The sequence below is a fragment of the Salarias fasciatus genome, chromosome 15 (genome assembly GCF_902148845.1).
Source record: "Salarias fasciatus chromosome 15, fSalaFa1.1, whole genome shotgun sequence".
Lineage (NCBI taxonomy): Eukaryota > Metazoa > Chordata > Actinopteri > Blenniiformes > Blenniidae > Salarias > Salarias fasciatus.
This window is the reverse complement of record NC_043759.1, coordinates 4,976,496-4,992,614: the sequence shown is the minus strand read 5'-3', so window position 1 is coordinate 4,992,614 and position 16,119 is coordinate 4,976,496. Positions and strand designations below refer to the sequence as shown.

The 16,119-nt window shown below is 47.0% G+C and overlaps 4 protein-coding genes across 4 annotated transcripts in view; all 4 read left to right on the top strand.

The window, feature by feature from the left end:
* Positions 1–16,118, top strand: part of LOC115402266 (uncharacterized) — a 185,726-nt gene extending 169,608 nt beyond the window's left edge. Inside the window, 2 exon segments of the mRNA XM_030110780.1 lie at positions 1,496–1,542; positions 14,442–16,118. Coding sequence (XP_029966640.1) covers positions 1,496–1,542; positions 14,442–14,977 — 583 coding nt within the window. The 3' untranslated portion in view covers positions 14,978–16,118.
* LOC115402059 (NACHT, LRR and PYD domains-containing protein 4C-like) overlaps positions 1–16,119 on the top strand; it is an 868,403-nt gene that overhangs the window by 334,942 nt on the left and 517,342 nt on the right. The window lies entirely within an intron of this gene.
* The window catches only part of LOC115402071 (uncharacterized), a 173,130-nt gene that overhangs the window by 153,678 nt on the left and 3,333 nt on the right, over positions 1–16,119 (top strand). The gene's annotated exons all lie outside the window — the stretch shown is intronic.
* On the top strand, positions 1,571–4,698 carry LOC115402075 (stonustoxin subunit alpha-like). The gene has a single exon (XM_030110514.1). The coding sequence runs from the start codon at positions 1,708–1,710 to the stop codon at positions 2,272–2,274; it is 567 nt and encodes a 188-aa protein (XP_029966374.1). The 5' UTR covers positions 1,571–1,707; the 3' UTR covers positions 2,275–4,698.

The window sequence follows — 16,119 nt, the reverse complement described above, 5'->3', positions numbered from 1 at the left end:
AGGTGACTTTGTTTGTATACATTCTCGACCTGCAAATGCGCAAAGATGATCATTCAGTGCTTTATGCACCACCTCTGGCGGTCTGACAGGATGAAATAGAACTGTTTCATTGTTCTGAAGTCTAGCACTGCTTCTGAACATTTGATTTATTTGTCTTATTTTGAAAATGAGCCTGACTTTTATTTAGTGGACAGAACAATAGTCAACAGTCAAACATCTATTTTCAGTTCCATGTTCAAAGTCAAAGTCTCCCTAGCGCAAGTGCGTTAGGCGGTGCCTATCTCTGTTACGTAACCCCAGGCCACACAGCTACTACTGTGAGTAGTACTGTGAGTAGTGAAAGTGAAGGGGGTTAGACCCCTGGTAGCTCTCTGTGTTCGACCCCCGTTCTATATATGCCGAGCACCTGGCTAGAAGGCAGCAGGTACCATTTTTAAGGTCTTTGGTATGACCCGGCCGGGATGCAAACCCACAACCTCCCAGTTGTGAAGCGGATGCTGTACCACTAGGCCATCACTCCGGTGTAGTCCATGTTACATGACAATAAATATGACCAAAAACTTTGTGAATTTCAATTACTTAATTTGATTTGAGTTAATTTGAAAAAAAAAAAGATTTGGCACTCTGTTGTTGATTACATGCAGATGTTGACAGAGCTTTAAATATATATCACACTAAATAGTTCAACATTCTGATCTTCTGGAAATTTACTTCAAGAATGATAGTCAAACTGAGCCTCTTAACATTTTAATTAAAGACCCCTGGTCTACAAAATGTCTCCACTTCTTGTAAGCAGTGACTTTTATGACATAAGTACCAAGAAAATTTGAACCATGATGATAGAAATGAGAGTTTGAAGCCTCTGTGATGTTGTTCAGACACCTGGACCTGAAGTTTAAATCATTTGATCAAACGACTGCTTTTCTTTTCACTCTTGAAATCCTGATGAGAATTCATCCACTTTCCATTCAAACATTTTCCTTCAGGTTTTTCTGTGTGTTTTGGCTGAATTGAGACTTTTCTCCATGTGTGTGTTGGATGTGGTTGATGAAGAAAAACAAAACTTCTCTTCTTCTCTGTCAAACTGAGTCTTTCAGTGAAAACTCCAGAAGTGTGAAAGATCCTTTGAAAGCTCCATTTCCAGCTGTCTTTAGGAGGAGAGGAGCAGAAACATGCCAACAGGTTTCCTTCTTCATCACACTGATCCAAAGCAGCAGAAACACTTTCAGGCTCCAAACGTCTTCACAGAGACTTTGAACCAAGTTTGAAACTCTGAAATGAGTCACTGTGAGCTGAAACATCAGAGGAGGCTTCATTCATCACTTCATCTTCTTCATCCCTCCATCCAGAGCTGACTGCTGTCCTGAGTGAAACAGTCCCAGAGTGTGGACTCAGAGCTCTTTCAGCCTGTTTCTGAGCAGCTCTGCTTCATGTTGAACAGCAGTGAGGACTCATGTTGGAGAGAAAACCCTTCTGACTGTCTTTCTTCCTGCAGGGTGGACCATGGTGGAAAGCAGAGGTTAAAACCTGGTCTGAGGAAGTGTAAGTTGGACTGATGAGGACAAAACAGTGTCTGTCTGTCTTTCAATCAAAGGTTTTGATTTATTCAAACATTACTGACAAGAGAAGTCTGGCAGACAGTTTCCTCATTAAACTTTCTCTGAATGAATAACGTGTCACAAAGTCCAGAAAGAAGAAATCCATCACATGTGTCAGAGGACAACTTTTCTCTTTTTCTCTCCATCAGATTTCTCTCAACTTGAACTGGACACAAACTCAATGAGCAGAAACCTCAAACTGTCCAACAACAACAGGAAGGCGACTCGTGTGGAGGAAGAGCAGCCGTATTCTGATCATCCAGACAGATTTGAGGATTGGTATCATCAGCTGCTGTGTCGAAATGTTCTCAGTGGTCGATGTTCCTGGGTGGTCGAGTGGAGCGGAAAAGTTGTAATTTCAGTGAGTTACAGAGGAATCAGAAGGAAAGAAAACAGTATTGAATGTTTGTTTGGATGGAATGCTCAGTCCTGGAGTCTGAAGTGCACTGATGAAGGTTACTCTGTCAGGTACAAGGGCAGAATAACGTCCATCTCCTCCTCCTTCTCCTCCTCTGGTAGAGTAGCAGTGTATGTGGACTGTCCTGCTGGCTCTCTGTCCTTCTTCAGAGTCTCCTCTGACTCTCTGATCCACCTCTACACCTTCAACACCACATTCTCTCAACCTCTCTATGCTGGATTTACACTCTTGTCCTCTGGTTCTTCAGTAAGTCTGTAGGAAGGACGGTCTCTGTCTCTGACAGCAGTCCTGTCAGCACCAATCAGAGATCCAGAGAACATCAGTGGAGTTCAGCAGGGCTCACAGACGGAGCCTCCAACACTTTGTAAAATGTGTCGTCAGTTTAGTTTTCAGTACGTTTTCGAACCTCCTCAAGTCTTTGTCAGCAACAATGGAGACGATGAGGAAAGGACTCTTCTGATCATAGCTTGACATTTGTCTTTTGGTTCAGACCAGCCTGTCCTGATTGGACCAGTTTCATTTCAGGTGGACCTATTTAAGGAGAGTCTGACTGAGAGTCTGTCACTCTGCTGAGAGGCTGGAAGTGAAATTCTTTTTAATAGTGATGGAAAAATTAAGCTTTCTGAAACTCTGATGCCTGGATGGAACAAGGGTTCAGAACTGAAGCTTTTCAACACTGTCCTCTTTGCTTCCACCTGGTGGCCAAAAGTTTGAAGAGCAGCTTGAATGAACTGCTCCATGATGGTTCCCCACGAGTTCAGTTCAGTGCTTCTCTTTATTATAATGTGACTGTTCCGTTTGATGTCAGGATCATTGTGGTGATGTGAACAAGTGTTTTTTTTTTTTGTGATTAACATTTTATTAAGTTTTCCAATACACCACTCCATTGCAGATACAAATCACAACAATTTCACTTCAGTACAATAGTAGAGCAGAAACTGACAATACAAATTAAAATAAGATAAAATAAAATAAAATAATAAAATAAAAAAAGAAATGTAAATAAAATTAAACAGAAAAAGAGGGGAAGGGGACATCTGGCTGGCAATTGTCTGTAACATGTAAACTATTTCTCACCCAGGACCATTCTGACCTTTAGGTTGGTCCCTGCATCTTGGAAAGGTACGATCCCCACTTCAAGTGAAAGCTCTCCACTTTATTCAGCAGTTTGTATGAAAGGCGTTCTAGTGCAGCCAATCTCCCCAGTTGGTTGTACCAAATAGTAACGGATGGTGTGGAGGGGGCCTTCCACTGAGAAATAATAAGTTTACGCCCCAGCATTAGAGCGATCTGCACCCATTCAGCTGTACTGGATGGAAGATGTTTTAGGAGGGATGGATCACTGAGAATAAATAATCTAGGTAGGAAAGGAATGTCCTGCTGTATAACTGATTTGATAAATTCATAGATGTCAGTCCATAAACCCTGGATTCTTGGACAGTTCCAGATCATATGGATCAATGTGCCCACCTCAGTCTGACATCTCCAGCAATCTGGGGCCTGTATAAGGTTTGCTCTGTATAATCTATGAGGGGACCAGTAGATTCTATGTAATAGTTTGAATTGAACGAGTCTTGTTCTCAGTTCTCTAGATACCTTCTTTGTGTTCTGTAGGATCATAGCCCATTCCTGATCTGTAAAGGACACATTTAGGTCAGTTTCCCAGGCTGACCTCAAGGCAGGGAGCCCCTCATCTGTGGCTTCTAAAGGCATCAAATAGTATTTGGAAGCTTCATGACCCCCACCAAAAACCTTTCTAATAAAAGTAAGAAAACTTATAGTTGGAGGGATGGAGGGGTATTCAAAAATCTGCAGAAGAAGATGTCGGAGCTGTAAGTATTTCCAAAACTGGCTCTGTGGAAGCTGATATTGAGCTTTAAGGTCATTAAATGATTTTAGAACTCCCCCCTCATATAGATCCCCAAGAACTAAAATTCCTCTCTGGGCCCATAGTTTCCAGAAAAATGGAGACCTATCAATACAGAGTTTGGGGTTAAGCCATATGGATGCCTCAGCGTGGAGATGGGGGCTAAAATTTAACAGTAAAGCTACTTTCTTCCATACCTCCTGCAGGAATGAAAGAATGGGGTGGGTCTGTGCCTCTGGTGAAAGCTTAATGGTAATGACATGCATTAGAGGGAGGGAAGTGTGAACAAGTGTTTTTTAAGGTTGAATAAAATATCTTATTGAATTGATTCATAAATAATTTTGAAGAAGGTCTCCTTTTTGCTTGTGACTTCTTGATAATTGTGAACATAATAGACAGAAAAATTTTATTTACAGTAATTTTCAACACAATCTGATGATAACCTGGTTGTTCTGTGAGGTTCCTGTCTCCTGTCCTAAACTATAGGTCCTAATGAATGATTGTTTCTGAAGAAACTGTGAACTTCCGCCTCGGTTTTTCTTTCCGATCCGTCCAACAAAGTCTGTTGGAACCACATCCAGAGTCACAGTGAGCCCTGTTCTATTTCATTTCAGTGAACCTGTAACCATATGACTTACATCGGGTCAGGAGCATTATGCCAAATTAACAACACCTGTGGGTGTGTGCTACACAGTATATGAATGATCCGCGTGCACACACTCAGTGGGGGGGCAAGGGTCCTTGGGGTCGCCAAGCAAAAAAAAAATCATTGGGCCCCCACCCCATCCATGCACACCGATTTTTTTTTTTTTTTTTTTTTTCACACAATTTTTGGGACATTTGATATGTATTACAGCTGGGCAACGATTAAATTCCTTAATCGCGAGTAATTGCAATCCTGGAGTTAATCGATTACAATGGCTCATTTGAAGTCTGCCAAGGCCATTCAAAATGTGTGTGTTACATAAATAAGAAATAAGTAGTCAAGAATGAGTTTCTGTTTATTCAATTAGACATGAAGAATCAGCAGGCATCACAGGTAATCAACAGGTAATATGACACAGTTCCGTGTTCATGTGTTGTTGTGAGATTTAAGTTTAATGTCACCATGAGGCTACTGTAGCCAGTGCAGGAGTGTTTTGAGATGATGTCACCGGAGAGAGTTCGACTATGAGAAATGAGCGCGTGTTAGCAGAGAGCTAACAGTTTTGTACTGAGCCGAGTTGCTGAATAAAGCTGTGTTTGAGATTCATCCAAGTCTCCCTCATTATCATGACATGGTGTCAGAATTGAAGACTTCACGCTGATGTCGGAGACAAGATGGCTAAGTTTGATCCCCCGGAGCCGTTCGACTTTTCCCGCCCGGCAGTGTGGCCGGTGTGGAGGCAGAGGTTCTCCCGTTTCAGAGTTGTGTCCAAGTTGGATAAGGAGAGTGGTGAGGTTCAAGTGAACTCATTTCTTTATTCAACGGGGAGAGATGCAGAGCCTATCTACAGCTCGTTTGTGTTTCCTGCTGCCGCAGAAGCCGTCCCACACCCCGAGTTTGATTTTAAGACGGTGGTGGAGAAGTTTGATGAGCATTTTGTGCCCAGACGTAACGTCATACATGACCGTGCCTGCTTCCACAAGCGGAACCAACGGGCTGGTGAGACCGTGGAAGCCTTTGTCCGGAGCCTGTATGAGCTGGCGCAGCACTGCGAGTTCGGCAACAGTAAGGACGAACAGATTCGAGACCGAATCATCATAGGATTACTGGACAAAGAGGTGTCACAGCGGCTGCAGCTGGAGGCGGACCTGACGCTGGAGAAGGCGGTTAAACAGCAGAGCGCGGAGCACGTGGAAACCAGAATGAATGAGGTGAGACACAACCAGCACAGCAACACAAAATGGAACCGTGATAAGCCGAGACAGCCCCAGAGTCAAAAATACAGCGACAGTAAACAAAGCTGCCAGCGGTGCAACAGAGTGCATGATAAAAAAGAGAGCTGCCCACCCCGAAACAAAAGATGCAGGAAGTGCAAAAAGATGGGTCATTTTGAAGCAGTATGTAAATCCAAGATGCTAAAAGAAGTCAGGACAGAAGAGGTGGAGGATTCAGAGGAGGAATCATTTTTCATTGGAGGAATTTTCCTGGGGTCTGTGAAAGATACAAAACCGACTTTCATAGTTGAGCCTGACTCAGACACCGACTGGGATGTGAAGCTGGAAGTAAATGGCAACCCAGTCCAGTTTAAAATCAATACTGGAGCCGACATGATGTTATAACAGAAGAGACATTCAGTAGATTACAACCGAGGCCCAGACTGAATGTTTCTAAGCTGCCGGTGTACAGTCCAGGTGGGAAAGTTTCACGTGTGGGAAAATTCATCGCCAACAGCACGTACAAAAAGCAGAAATATCAGTACTGGATCACTGTGATTAAAGGACAGTACACAAGTGACCTACTGGGAAAGTCAGTTGCAAAACGAATGGTACTGATTGCAAGAGCGAATGAGATCAGCCGCAGCCTGCACACAAGCAATGTGTTTGGAGAAATTGGACTACTGAACTGTGAGCCTGTTAAGATAGAACTGACAGATGATGCGGTACCATATACTGTGAACACGCCACGCAGAGTCCCCTTTCCACTTCTACCGAAAGTAGAGAAGGAGTTAAGGCGCATGCTCAACTTGGGAATCATTGAAGAGGTCACAGAACCTACTGATTGGTGTGCACCGATGGTGCCTGCCCCAAAACACAACAAAGACGAGGTCAGAGTGTGTGGACTTAAAAAGACTCTACAAGGGAGTAAAGCGAGAGCGCTACATTCTGCCCACACTGGATGACATAACACCCAAGCTAGCTGGAGCTAAGATATTTTCGACACTGGACGCATCAAGCGGGTTCTGGCAGATCCCATTGGATCCCAGCTGCCAGAAATTGACAATGTTCATAACCCCCATGGGCAGATTCTGCTTTAACACTAGGTTTACCAAGCAGGGGCCCATTTGGCCCAACCCCGTCCAGAACCCAGAGAGGGGCCACAGTGGTCCAGTGCTTTTGAATACACAAGTCGTTGTCCTGCAGCCAGCCACCTTTCATTTGTAAATGCAGCCACTACGCAATGCATCATGCAGGAATGTGGCCCAAACAGAGGGAGAAGTGTAGCACACACACCAATGTTCAGCTGATGCTTCTAGAACTCTCTTCATGTGATAGTTTGTATCAGTTCGACACAAAATACCATTTTCAGAAGAGAAAACTTTGTTGTGAATGTAAAGTATCATTTTGCATGAGAATTGGGGGGTTTGCACATTTTATATTTCATAGTTAAAAAAATAAAATATATTTCTTACAGTGCATCTGTGGGTCCTGTGTATAAAAACAATATTTGTTATAAAATGGTATGTACAGTGCCTTGAAAAAGTATTCACCTCCTTCGAATTCTTTGCCCTTTTTCTAAAATTTCACACTTTAAACATGAAGTTATAAAATTGGCATATCTTGTGAGGAACCAACATCAAATGGGACACAATTGTGAAGTGAAATGAAATTTATACAAAATTTAAACTTTTTTTTAGAAATAAACTGAAAAGTGGGACGTGCAATATTATTCACCCTCTTTTCTCATAGTGGCTTCAGAAGTTGTCTGATTGTTTCCTCAATGATCAAATGTTGAGCTAATGACTAAATAGAGTCTATCTGAGTGCAATCCAATCTTAGAACAGATGTGGCTGGTCTATAATGGTCCCAATGGTCTGTCAGAGAAACAAATGCTAGACTATGCTCTTCTCTGTGCCACAAAATCAGTCCTTCTGTTGAGGGGAGGTTTGAGGTGGCCTTTTCATGAGGCTACCTCCTGCACTGAAGTGCCTTCCTCCCCCTCACACTCTGGCCCCCAAACCCCCACCACAAAACAAATTCATTGTTTGGAAAGAATCTTCCTTCCTCGCCCCCCCCCCCCCCTACAAAAGAAAAGCAGGCCAGTGAGTGGCCGCTGAGTTGTGCATCAAAAATCAGGGGAAAATTTTGGCCCCTCTGAGTTTCATAGGTAGGAAAGAAAAACCTGGGATTACAAAAAAAATCATTGAGTTTGTAAAGAATCTTCCCTGCTGGCCGATTTGCCAATTTTATATATTTATGTTTGCAGTATGAAATTTAACAAAAGGTCAAACAAATTTAAGGGGGAAATATACTTTTGCAAGGCGCTGTATGTGCTTGTAGAAAATATAACACTGAATCAGCATCTAATGTAAAACTAAAGTAAGAGCTTGACACAGTTCATGTTTTTCATTTCTTCCTGTTATTTATTGATGATACACAGAATTCAGTCTGCTTGGCTGATCCGGGCAGCTCCCGACGAATCTTATTCATTGTGCCAAGGATGGTCGTCTTCCATCAGAGGAGTTGTTTGGCGAGTGCCAGAGACGTGAAGAAATGTATCTGTTGTTACCGCTCTGCCTTTGTCCAGAAACGGCTCCATCTGCTTTATCACCACATCTTCTCCCACTCTCACCCCCTTGGCATGGCTGGGGTCTTTCCCAACATAGGGGGTCATGTTGCACACATATTTAGTCTTCAGGTCACATGCCACCCAGAACTTTATCCCAACCTTGTCTGGTTTTGTTGCAATGTATTTCAAGAAACAGCAGCGAGACTTTGTTGGGAACAGCTGTTTGTCTGTGGTGATGTGCCTGCCTGGATTGTAGGACAAAATGCAGTTTGCAACAAAGACACTCCAAACATTGGAGATTGCGGGAAAAATGTCAGTCTCAACTGGGTCCCAGTCAAACCTTGGGAGTTACATCACAATTTGTGATGGTTAAAAAATTCATTGTGTTTGGAAAGAATCTTCTCTGCCAAACTCAGGAGGAAATCTCACTGTAGTTCCTGGGTCTTTTCAAGCCTCGCCCTCCCCCTCAAAGGTATGCATGAACCAACTAGCTGGAAGGTATCGGCTGCATTTACAAATGAAAGGTGGCTGGCTGCGGGACAACGACTTGTGAATTCAAAAGCACTGGACCCTTTTGGCCCCTTCTGGGTTTCCTACGTAGGCCAGAAAATCCTGGTATTCCTATTTAAACGTCTGCCGTTTGGGATTACATCAGCACCCGAGATCTTCCAGTGGCTCATGAGTAATCTGCTGAAGGGCCTGGAAGGAACCGTTGTCGTGATGGATGACATCCTGGTCTGACAAAGAGGAACACGACCAATGCTTGGATGCGGTCCTACGTACCATCAAAGCTTCAGGTCTTAAGCTTAACAGATCAAAGTGCCACTTCAGACAGACTGAGCTGCAGTTTTTCGGGCACATCATTGGCGCTGATGGAGTGAAACCGGACAGCAGCAAAGTTGAGGCTATCACCAAACTGCCCGCTCCCACAAATGTGGAACAGCTTCGCCAGGTACTTGGGCTCATGAATTACGTGGGCAAATTCCTTCCTGGCCTGTCCACCATGCTGCACCCGCTCATGAGCCTGCTCAGGAAAGAGACAGCATGCGTCTGGGGTGAGCCTCAAGAGAGCGCATTCAACAAAGCCAAAGTCACACTAGCAGCAGCACCAGCTTCATGCTACTATGACGTGGGCCGGCAGACTGTGGTCAGCGCGGATGCCAGCAGCTATGGCCTGGGCGCCACTCTGCTGCAGGACCACGATGGTGAGTTGTGAGCCGTCACCTTCGCCTCCCGCAAACTCACCAATGCAGAGAAACGATATACACAAATAGAGAAGGAGTGCTTGGCAAGCGTGTGGGCCTGTGAGCGCTTTGCCCGCTACATCCAGGAGATGAGTAAAGTACGGCTCCAGACAGACCACAAGCCCCTGGTACCATTGATCAACAGCTACGATCTGGATAGAACGCCACTGAGGTGTCAGAGACTGCTTATGCGTCTAATGTGGTTTGATGTCATTGCAGAGCATGTCTCAGGGAAACAGCTGGCGGTGGCGGACGCACTATCAAGACACCCTCTGGACAGAGACCACAAGTCAGACACAGATGATTAGGTCAGAGCATATGTGAACACTGTGGTAAAGAGCAAGCCAACCACCTCACCGAAGATGGAGGAAAGAGAGCCACTCCGCAGAGCCACTCAGGACGACGCAGATCTTCAAAAAATGATCAAGTTCATCAGAAACGGATGGCCACAAAGAATGGCAGAATTCTCACCACTGCGAGGATTTTTCACAGCCAGAGCTCACCTTTCTGAATCTGATGGACTAGTACTGTACCATGATCGCATTGTTGTTCCAGCAGCACTCAGATCCAGCGTGCTAGACCAGCTGCATGAAGGTAACCAGGGCCTCACCAAGTGTCGCGAGCAGGCCCGTTTGACTGTGTGGTGGCCCAGCATAGGAGCCCAGATCACCAGGAAAGTGAAGTCGTGTGATTTCTGTGCAGAACACAAACCTACGCAGAGACAAGAACCACTGGTGATGACTCCGCTGCCGAGTGGTCCATGGCAAAGGATCGCAACCAATCTGTGCGTGCTGGATGGTAAGAACTACCTCATCGTAGTTGATTTTTCACGAGATATTGAAATAGCTTCCCTCTCAGCTACTACAAGTGCTCATGTGATCAGCAAGCTTAAACACATGTTTGTGAGATGGGGAATTCCACTGGAATTAGTGAGTGATAACGCCACTCAGTTCACATCAGCGGAGTTCCAGGAGTTCAAAAAGAACTATGGCTTCACCCACATAACCTCCAGTCCCCACTACCCACAAGGCAATGGTGCAGCTGAGAGAGCAGTTCAAACAGCGAAGCACATTCTCAAACAGCCCGACCCCTGCTTGGCTCTAATGAGCTATCGCTCTACACCCATTGCTGCAACCGAAGTGAGTCCCGCACAGCTGATGACAGGTCGACAGATTTGTATGACTTCACTCAGTGGAGAAATAAAGGAATCAGCCAGCTTGAACATATCATTGAAAATGGCAACTTTCTATCATTCAATACTCTCATCTCACAATATGGAATCAGCAGCACAGCATTTTTAGAATATCATCAACTTAAATCTATCATAGGTAAAAAGTATACCTTTAATCAATTGCAGGGACAGCTACCTCTCGGGGTCGAAGAATTCTTAAACCTCAGTTCCCCAAAGTTGCTATCAAAGATATATAAAATATTATCAAAGGTAGAAGATGAAATCTTCCTTCCGACCTTAAAATGGGAGGCTGACTTATCTAACAACTTTGACCAAAATGCGTGGTCACAAATATGTTTAAATACTTTCAAAATGACAAAGAATTCAAATATACAACGAATACAATTCAAAATTCTGCATAGAATTCATTACACAGGACGAAGGATGTTCCAGATGGGTCTATCACAATCTGATATCTGTTCACATTGCAATGATAACATGACTGACAACTACCTCCATGCCTTGTGGTCCTGCACACCAGTGCAGAGGTTCTGGCTTCAGGTGTGTGAAAACCTGTCAACATGGTTCACATGCAATATCCCTGCAACTCCCACACTGTGCCTTGGTGATCTGGGTGAAATTAACATGTCGATAAACTCTGTCTACATGGTTCTCACCATCTTGTGCATCGCAAAGAAAACTATCCTTGTAAATTGGAAATCCAGAAATAATCTGAGTAACAGGCAGTTTAAGAATCTTCTATTAGATCATATCAGCTTGGAGACGATGTCTGTCTGTTCAGAGGATCAATCAGCTGAATCTGGTTCCCTCTGGTCCCCTGTGATCAGCTCCATCACTTATTGTAAGGGGAAGATGAGGGCCTCTCCTCTTTGAGGGTCGGTGGTTGGTGGGGGGGGCCTGATGGCTGCGGGTGGTTGGCACTGTCTTGGGGTCGGGATCTGGGCTGCTTCGCTGGGGGCTGTCTTCGTGTTTGGTTTGGATTGGGGGTGGGGGGGCCGCCGGTTGTTGGGGCTGTCTGGCGGCGGTGGGGCGGGGGCCCCGGGGGGCCGGGGTCGGCGGGTGCCGGTTCATGTCCGGGCGGCCGGGATGTCCTGGGGCGGGTGTGGCTGGGGGCCCTGGTGCCTGGGGGCTCTCTCCTTCCGTGAGGGTGAGGGGGTCGACCTGGCTGGGGGGGCCGGTCGGCTCGGGCGTGCTGCCGCGGCCTGGGTCGGTGCACGCCCTGGTGTCTGGTTGCTGCCCTGGAATTCAGGGCATCGGGGTGGGTGGTTGTGGTGGTGGGGGACAGGGGGGTGGGGTGGATGGGTGGGGGGTGGCGGGGGAGGTGGGTGGGTGGCGCTCCTGGCCCTGTCCTTCATCGGGGGGCTCCTGGGTGACGGGGGTGCTGCGGCATCCCCGGACCCCCCTCTCCCCCCGCTCTCATGCACACACACGTAGGGCTTTGGGAGGCGGGCTTATCAAGTTGGGTGTGGTGGAGGGGGCCATCTTAAGTGGCCCCAATCACTGCACGCTTCAGTGGCTCGCCTCTCAGTCTTAATTGCACTTAGTCATCTAACACGACCAAATACATACAAACACACACGTCGGGGGGTCTTGGCGCGCTGTGTCGGGGGTGGGGCTGTTCAGGTAGATGAGACTGCTCGTTTGGCCTCACTCGCGGCACGGTGTGGTTACTGACCCTCAAATTTTAATCGCAAACAACATATACTCCATCAACACTCACGAGACGGAGGGGGGGGGAGGGAGGGCAATGGGGTCTTCTGCGCCCCCGTTTCCGGATTCCTTCTGGTGGGGGGTGGGGCGGGGGGGGCTGTTGTTTTCCCCACAGGCCGGGGGTTTGGAGCGGCTGTGGTTTGGGGGGCTGCTGGCTCTGGGGGGTGCATACCTGTCTGCGGCGGTGGGGTGGGGGGTGGGGGCGGCAGTTGTGGGTGGCGGGGGGTCCTGGATGTGGGGTTTGGTGTTCCCTTGCCTTCCGGGGGTGTCTCCCACAGGATGTGACAGTTGGATGACGCGGGAATGTGAGTGTGTTTGGGGTAGGATGGACTGTGTGTGTGTGTGTGTGTGTGTGTGTGTGTGTGTGTGTGTGTGTGTGTGTGTGTGCTTGTTAGCGTGTGCGTGAGAGTGTGTGAGTGTGTTGGAATGTGAGTGTGTGTGTGTGTGCGTTTGATTTAGGAATGAGTGGTTGTGTGTGTGCGTGTGTGCATGTGTGTGTGTCAGTATGAGTGAGTGGGTATGAGTTTTGGGTTGGGGCGGGGGGGAGTGAGGCGGGAGAGGACAGGGGGTGGGAGGGGTGGGCCGGGCGGTGGACGGGGGGGTGGGTTCCGGGTGGGGGTTGTGGGGTGGGGGGTGGGGGGGGGGGGGGGGGTGGTGGGGGTTGGGGAGGGGGTTTGGGGTGATGCCCTGGATCTCGGGGTGCGTGGCCGGAGCGCTGGGGGGTGTACTGGCCTGGGGTGGGTAGCCGCCCGTGTGGGCTGGTTCTCCCGGGGGGGTCATGGCCCTCCGCCCGGGGTGGGGGGTTGGCTCCTGGGCTCTTGGGCCTTGGGCTCTCGGCCCTGCCCGCCCCGGGCGTCCGGCGCCCGGGGTGGACCGGCTCCTGCCGGTCATGGCTCCGCGGGGCCCGGGCCCCGGAACCGCCGGGGTCCCCGGCCGGGGCTTCCCTCTGCCCCATTTCTGAACCGGAGCGGGGGCGTCTGCCTGGGGGAGCGGCTTGGATCCGGGCTCTGTGATGACCGCCGGCTGTCTGGGCTCTGAGGGCTTCTCTGGCCTGCTTCTGGCCTTCTCAGGGGTCAGAGGTCATATATGCATGATCACTATCACCATCATATTTGCATGATCACGCTCATCTTTAATCACTCTTCACATACTGGGTTACCTTGTCTTCTTGTGGTGGTTAGAATAATGGTGATCTGTAGTGGACCTCTCTTGATGCACGCCCTGAGTTTACTGCTAGTTACTAGTCTGTTCACTACTATGGTTCATCAGGGGGGAAAAAGGAAAATAAAAAAATTATATAAATGTACGGTTCTGTCAGTTTTTTGTTGGTTGTCGACTCTATTTTGGTGTTGTCTAGATTGGGGTTTCGGATGGTTCTTGGTTGCGTGTGCTGCGTTGACAACACTGTTTTGCATTTGTTGTGAATTTGTACATAGGTTGCCATGACTGCATTTGCACTTCATGCCACTAGGTGTGCTGTTTGCATGTTCAGCCTTATTTTACACAGACACCACAAAGGAAGAAGGGCGCTGCAGGCTCTCTCTGCATGTTGTTAGCAAAAGAGTGTGAGCCGACAAGACATGGTAATATGTTCAATGATGCGATGCAGCGTTTTTTTCAGTAAAAGAGAAGAACTGAACTATCGTTTCCGCGCATGTTTATTGACCGTGCAGCCACTTTAAGAACCGAAACTGATACCCGCACGGACATCTCTTGTTCGGTACCAGTATATACCGAAGTTTTTCGGTCAGTACCACTAAGGTACCGTTAAACGGAACCCAGCCCTACTGATGAGGACCAAACAGTGTCTGTATGTCTTTCAATCAAAGGTTTTGATTCATTCAAACATCACTGACAAGAGAAGTCTGACAAGAAGTTTCCTCATGAAACTTTCTCTGAATGAACAACATGTCAGGAAGTCCAGAGAGAAGAAATCCATCACGTGTGAGAGGATGACTTTTCTCTTTTTCTCTTAAACAGATTTTTCTCAACTTGAGCTGGACACAAACTCAATGAGCAGAAACCTCAAACTGTCCAACAACAACAGGAAGGTGACACGTGTGAGTGAAGAGCAGCCGTATCCTGATCATCCGGACAGATTTGATGGCTGGACTCATCAGCTGCTGTGTAGAAATGATCTGAGTGGTCGATGTTACTGGGAGGTTGAGTGGAGCGGAGATGTTTATATATCAGTGAGTTACAGAGGAATCAGGAGGAGAGAAAACATCGAGGAGTGTGTGTTTGGATGGAATAATCAGTCCTGGAGTCTGAGCTGCTCTGAAGAAGGTTACTCTGTCAGGCACAATGACAGAATAACATCCATCTCCTCCTCCTCCTCCTCCTCTGGTAGAGTAGCAGTGTATGTGGACTGTCCTGCTGGCTCTCTGTCCTTCTTCAGAGTCTCCTCTGACTCTCTGATCCACCTCTACACCTTCAACACCACATTAACTGAACCTCTCTGTGCTGGATTTAGACTCTGTTCCTCTGGTTCTTCAGTGAGTCTGTGTCCTCTGTAGGAAGGACGGTCTCTGTCTCTGACAGCAGTCCTGTCAGCACCAATCAGAGATCCAGAGAACATCAGTGGAGTTCAGCAGGGCTCACAGACGGAGCCTCCAACACTTTGTAAATATGTCGTCAGTTTAAGTTTCAGGACGTTTTCTAACCTCCTCAAGTCTTTGTCAGCAACAATGGTGACGATGAGGAAAGGACTCTTCTGATCACAGTTTGACGTTTATATTTTGATCCGGCCCAGCCGGTCCTGATTGGACCAGTTTGGTCTTAGTTGGACTTATTGAAGGAGAGTCTGACTGAGAGTCTGAGTCTGTCAGTCTGCTGAGAGGCTGGAAGTGAAGCTCTTTTTAATCCTGATGGACAAATGAAGCTTTCTGAAACTCTGATGCCTGGATAGAAGCTTTTCTACACTGTCCTCTTTAGTGCCACCTGGTGGCTAAAAATATGAAGAGCAGCTTGAATGAACTGCTCCATGATGGTTCCCCACAAGTTCAGTTCACAGCTTCTCTTTATGATCATGTGACCGTTTTGTTTGATATCAGGATGGTTGTGGTGATATGAACAAGTGTTCTGTGAGGTTCCTGTCTCATATCTGTCCTAAACTATGGGTCCTCATTAATGATTGCTTCTGAAGAAATTCTGAACTTTCACCTCGGTTTTTCTTCCTGATCCGTCCAACAAAGTATGTTGGAGCCACATCCAGAGTCAGAGTGAGCCCTGTTCTTGGGGCTGGACAAAATTTCGATATCAATATGTACCGCGGTATATTTTTATTCAATAACGGTGATATGAATTTTAAATAAATGTTCGATATTGTAGCGACCGCGGGGGTCGCTAGGGGCGCTAGAGAGCCACTGCCCCAGAACTGAGTGTTCCGGGGAGCCGCGGGGCATTATGGGAGCTCCCTGTTCGGGACTTTTGGGGCCATTTGTGGGGTTTCTCTGCGTTCCTGGGGTTTGCTTTCATTGTGGTTGTGTTTTGCTTGTTGTTATGTGCTGTTTGTGTGCTTTTATTTTCATCATGTGTCGGACCGTGGGTCGAGGGGGTTACTTGGGGGGTGACCTGGAGCCTACGGGCCGCCATAATTTTGTCTCGGTGTTGGTGTGTCATGTTCCCTAGCTTGGTTGTTTTCACAATAAACCTTTGG